The sequence below is a fragment of the Rhipicephalus sanguineus genome, chromosome 1 (assembly GCF_013339695.2).
Source record: "Rhipicephalus sanguineus isolate Rsan-2018 chromosome 1, BIME_Rsan_1.4, whole genome shotgun sequence".
NCBI classification, from domain to species: domain Eukaryota; kingdom Metazoa; phylum Arthropoda; class Arachnida; order Ixodida; family Ixodidae; genus Rhipicephalus; species Rhipicephalus sanguineus.
In genome coordinates, this window is record NC_051176.1 from 222,392,373 (window position 1) to 222,398,372 (window position 6,000).

Sequence of the window (6,000 nt, forward strand, 5' to 3'; positions counted from 1 at the left end):
GCACTGCGCCTGCGCGTGCCACTCGGCTGCGTACCATATATCTAGGGAAACTGCCAAATGAAGCTTAGTTGCGAGTAACGCCTGTCCTGTGAATCTGTGTTCCTTCTTTGTCCTGTTCGGATTCGCGCAATACAGTATTGAAGAATAAAAGCACTACATATCAGCTTACCACGTCTGGTGTTGGTAACGACCATGTTGTCATTGGCGCCGCTACGCAACAGGAAACAACTGCTTATATAATACATATGCGACTCTTCAACATATGAGTGTGCGTATACCACTTCCACATTTCGCTAGCGTCAATCAGTAACGTTTCGCTCAATGTGAAAAATTGCGCCGCCGGCACCATCCCGCGCATGCTTCGCATAACATCGATTCCCACGGTGCGAGGGATCTGTCGAATTTTTTTGTCTATTGGGCATGCTGAAAGCTCACTTGGCAAGCTGAAACAGCCATTTGAGTTTCTGCAGCTTTGGGACGGGCACAGCTTTTCATTCTGTCACATTTGACATTGTTAAGGCAAAATAGCCGGTCTTTTCGCTAGAATTAAGTAAGCAAGTAGCGGAATCGTTTTTGTATTTCTCAGTTTGCGAATTTCCGATTTCTACGAAAGTTTTACCATAGCCTATAGACCGTATTATCAAGGTTCAACTGTTGATCACTTTCATGTTTGCTGCTTTACAGTTTGTCACCGTAGTAATTTCGATCTTATACCAATCTTTCATTCTCAATTTAAAGTACATTTTCAACATGTGGTTCTTAAATGGGTTCTTTGTTTTCAGACTCATCATATATTACCTAGTGGCCCTCACTGGATCCCTCAGAGAATCAAACAATGACCTGAAACTGCAGTTAAGGAGGGTATGTATACATGTAAAAAGCAAAATGAACTGAAGATTCAGTGCATTCATCCTTGCAGTCTTTTAACTATTATCTAGTAATCGCAAATTCAATGCTTCTTCGAAACATGGCGCGGCGATTGCCAGGGTCACTGCGGGAACCATGGATCCTAATTAGCCTGCCATTGTCACTGCTACACCTCAAATAAAGATGAGTATGCGGGGAGGGGCAATGGCGAATACTAACATCATGCACATCACTAACAAAAGTTAATACACTGAGATTTCTTTTTCATCTATGTTAGGACTTTCAAATGGTTCAATTGTTTTTTTTTTGTTGTAACGCCGTCGTACATAACACGAATGAATTTATTCGAAATGCTGATTTGAGCATAGGAGGGCTCAGGGTTATTAGGGGAAGTCAAGTTTCACCGCAGTGCCCCCCCTCCCCCCCATCTGCCGAAACAAAACAAGCCTCGCAATGGATGCAAAAATGAAAATGAAGCAATGGCGGGCTTCTCACAACGGCCTGCCTTTGGTTCCCGGCATTCCGGGGGTAACAGTGGCAGTGGGAAGCAAACATTTCTTGGAATGCAACATCTGGGGTCCTCAGCAGCCATACGGTCAAAAATCTACATTGGTTATCATACACTTCAAACCTCGACGCGACAGTGTATATATATATATATATATATATATATATATATATATATATATATATATATATATATATATATATATATATATATATATATATATATATATATATATATATATATATATATATATAGACCTGACGGCATTGCAGTCCTTTCGTGCATCTACATTTTTCTTTGAATAAAATTACGTAAAACGATTACACTAGGAGCAGCAAAATTAAGGTGTTCTTTTGAGCGACACCGTCAAATCATTATATCCAGAGTTTTCGTTCCGGTACCACTGTTATGTATAACGTGCACTAAAGAGGATAGAGAAAAACAAATTTTATTCATGTGATATAAGAGCGTATGCCCATCGGGTGATCATGGAACTCTAGATCACTGTAACGAAAACTGAAAGACATGAAATGAATATGGAAAAAAAAGGAGCAAATACGCGCGGTATAATGTAGAACACATACTATGTAGCAATTATAATAATATCTGGGGTTTTAACGTCCCGTAGGGACGCCGTAGTGGAGGGCTCCGGAAATTTCGACCACCTGGGGTTCTTTAACATGCACCTAAATCTAAGTACACGGGCCTCAAACACTTTCGCCTCCATCTAAAACGCAGCCGCCGCGGCCGGGATTCGATCCCGCGACCTTCGGGTCAGCAGTCAAATGCCATAACCACTAGACCACCGTGGTGGGGCTAAGCAGCAACTCAAAGGTGCCCTTGAATAGTTGTGTTAAGTGGCACAAAGTGTTCCTTACTGCTACATGGATATGAACTTGCTTTACAGGAGAAAGACACCGAAACAAAACCAGAGAAGACTGAAAAGAAAGAAGAAACGGCAACAACAGTTCCGGCTCCGACCACAACGGTCACGGTGACAGAGACGGTCCCTCCGGAACCAGAAGGTCAGCTAAACGTACCTCATGCCCCCAAGCTCACTTATATTTTTAACAGCGGAGATGTTGAATCTGGGCGTAATGTGTAATCCGTGGACTGGAAAAAGCAGTTGGCGGGTATGCGCCACAGGAATTGGGCAAGCCCCACTACAGAGTACAAGCATTTATCGAAACCATATGAATGCGTTGCTGGTGGGAAAGAAAAGTGAGAGTGAGGAGGAATGATATGAGGGTGAGGAGGAGGGGAGAGGGTAAAACATAGCATATCCTTGCGTAGTATAGTGCCGCAAGGTGGTGGGAAAGGGAAGTGACTGTGAGGATGAGTGATGTGAGGAGGAGAGAGAGGATGAAGCATAGCATAGCCTTGTATGATATAGAGAGAAGGTGGGAAAGGGAAGTGAGGGAGAGGAGGAGAGAAAGAGGGTGAAGCACAGCATAATAATAATTGTAGCTGTTTTACGTCCCAAAACGACAACGATTATGACGGACGCCGTAGTGGAGAGCTCCGGCAATTTCGATCATCTGGTGTTCTTTAACGTGGACCTAAATCGAAGTTCACGGGTCTCTCTACCGAAATGCGGCCGCCGCGGCAGGGATTCGATCACATGACCTTCGTCGCAGCAGTCGAGCACCATAACCACTAGACTACCGTGGCGGGTAGAAGCATGACATAGCCATGTATAGTATGGTATAACAACGGGGTGGGAAAGGGAATTGAGGGTGAGGAGGAGTGATATGAGGTTTAGGAGGAAAGAAAGGAGGAGGGGAATGCCACCAGCTCCGCTATTTCCTCAGTCTTCGCACCACTAGTGCGTAGCTGCCCTCATTTTTTTTTTTTTGCTATTGGTTATCGTTGAGCGCTGTAGTTATTGTATAGTCACTATGACGGCACCATCTTATTGCTCTAGATCTCTGGTTACATTTTTGTTTAACGAAAGCGAAGTTAAGGCAAAAAGGGAATAATAAATGTTCCCGAACCTTTTATGTCCCCATATCAGAGTTTTGACAGACACTATGTAACCCCGACGCCGATACTTGTCGAAAATGAACCGCAAATCTTGAAATGGAGCGTTTTCAAATTCATATCCTCTGTATTTTCGTTCAGGTTTCTTTTTTTTTCTTCCTAGGCTATGGCGGGAGAGAGTGAACAATTATTAAAATGAAAAGAAACCACAGGGACGTTCGACGGGCCCTGGGCGTGTGTGGAGTCCCCAGTCCAGGACTCCATGAGGAGCGGCCGCCCTGTGGGGCGACGTCTTTTTCGATACTCATCTAAAGAACAACAGTTCTAAGTATAATACTGCAGCAACACAGAATTTTAAAAGAAACCTACTTGCATATCTTAAATGATGAAACATTGGGCTAGAGAGAGCGAGAGACGTTTCAAGCAAAATAGTTGAAGTGCCGTAGCGCGGGTCGCACTAGCCCATAGTCAAAGAACATATAGCTCAAGGTGTGAACCCTGTATGAGGTACATTTAGGGTGGTAATTAGGACGGTCATTCGCAGTGCAAAAAGGTTGAAATGGCAGGTTCAAGTTTCTATGTCCTCTCGCACGTTGCAAGCATGGAAAAATGGCGATCCTATCTTTAGCAAAGTATCCTCTCTTCTCGTTTTTAAGTGCGGAACACTTTAGGGGCCCGGCTTGTCGCCCATCCATCTCATGTGGCATGATCACGCTCACAGTAAAGCGCTCAATACAGGCCATAACAAGGCTAGCAATGCTCAAACCCGGGTTAAAATTAACGAACAAAGTCTAAAATAATATAATTAACAGAAATAGCCAAGAAGTAATCACATTGATTAACTTAAAATCGATAAAACGTTTCGAAAACATGGGGCTGACTCCGGCCGAGCGCAAGAGAGGGCGCCACCGCCTCGCCTAGCGAGCGAATGCCCCTCCCCCTGCGCCGCCTCTGCGTCAGCTCTGCGCCGGCGCGGCGCTGCGTCGCTACGTGACTACATCTGATGGGAAAACAGCCTGACAGAACTCGCTGCCGACGACGCGTATCACAACTGCCGTAACAAGCAGGAAGTCGATAAAGCGCAGCAAAAAGTAGCGCACGTGTCGCACACCGAGTTTGTGAATCTGCTTAACAAGATTCTGCTCGTGCCGGGGAAACCCTACATGCTTACCTTAAACATTGGCGTCATTGATGCTTTGGTAAACGGAGCAGTGGGAACTCTACGAACGGGAATCACTCGGTGCCGGTGCGACGCACTTCTTCAGGTTTCACAATAGTGGATCTGCCATACGTTTTTATTTCCCTTGTTATTTTACTTTGTGTCACAAATGCAAGTGTTGTAAAATGCAAGTGATAGTTATTTGTTTCCTTTGTGTTATATGGCTGCCTACTATGTGAAATATGATAAGCTGTTCCATCTGTTTGCCTGGTGTTATATGCCGATATTTACGTCTTTTGTACCCACCTGCTAAAATCCCTCCAGGGGATTGCAGTACCAATAAATAAATAAATAAATAAATAAATAAATAAATAAATAAATAAATAAATAAATAAATAAATAAATAAATAAATCTTTTGTTAGGCGATGCTATCTTAATTTACATAAAGATTTACATAGGTAGTGTTGAGGTGAATACGGTGCAAACATGCACGGTCCACGCCTGCCAGCTAGAAATCTTACATAAAGCCGTATGTTGCGAGTAGGTGCGTAGCGGTGCTCCAGTTAGTTCCAGATGGCGCACTGTACGCTCCAGCTAAAGAAAGTCTCATAAAAAATGAAGCGCGTTTTTCTTAGGATCCATAACTGCGGATAGCGCTGATGGGACGGAATAGCAAGAAAATTTTAGAGGACAGGCACTACTTTTATATCACGTTTTACTGCTAGGCGTGCATGTTTTTGTAAGTGTTAGCCCCTGGAAAAAGGGAAGAGAAGAAAAATAAAGAAGAATCGCGCATGTAATGACCAGAGGTTATGGGCTCGAGTGAGTGCACGAAACATTTGGTTCATGTTAGGCTGGCCATGCACAGGCTCTAAAAACTGGATCTCCTTGTTACTATGAGTCTATAGCGTGTCCGACTGGCCGTACAGCACGACGGAGTTTCATGCCATACTTTGATGACTCGCTGATCAAACCACGAAGTACGACTATTAAGCGATCAGGTTGTGTCAGATTTATATCTTATGAGTGAGCGCAATATGACGTATGTGCATCTTAGTATAGTATGTTGAGATGTTATCTGATGAAAGTGGATAATAAGCCACGTGACACTTTTTTTTAAATAAATCATTAATGAGAAAAATGCAGACATCACGAACAAGTTGCTTTCTAGTGTGTGAACTGAAGCGTTCGTTAAGTGGTTAAATAAATTCTGTAGTATAACTATAGACACAAATTGATAAGGTAAAAGAAAAAGAAAGAACTCGCGAAGTTTGCAAATGTGTTTACTCCGCATCATATACAGATGCCGCACTTCTGTAAAGTGCGTCATATAGAGCATGTCTGGCGGACAGAGTTAATGCAAAAATTTTACATTGCTTTTCCAAAATTTAAGCTCATAAATTAGTGGCATCTTTTGAATAGTGTGCAACACATCACATTTTGTCCGCTTTAAATGCATTATAGGTGCAGCTTACAGAATTTCGA

General features: G+C 43.1%; 1 protein-coding gene across 1 annotated transcript in view; it reads left to right on the forward strand.

The window, feature by feature from the left end:
• LOC119381634 (transmembrane channel-like protein) overlaps nucleotides 1-2,480 on the forward strand; it is a 59,843-nt gene extending 57,363 nt beyond the window's left edge. The window contains 2 exon segments of the mRNA XM_037649411.1: nucleotides 783-861; nucleotides 2,283-2,480. Of these exon segments, the coding sequence (XP_037505339.1) occupies nucleotides 783-861; nucleotides 2,283-2,480 (277 nt within the window).
• Nucleotides 2,481-6,000: the final 3,520 nt, after the last annotated feature.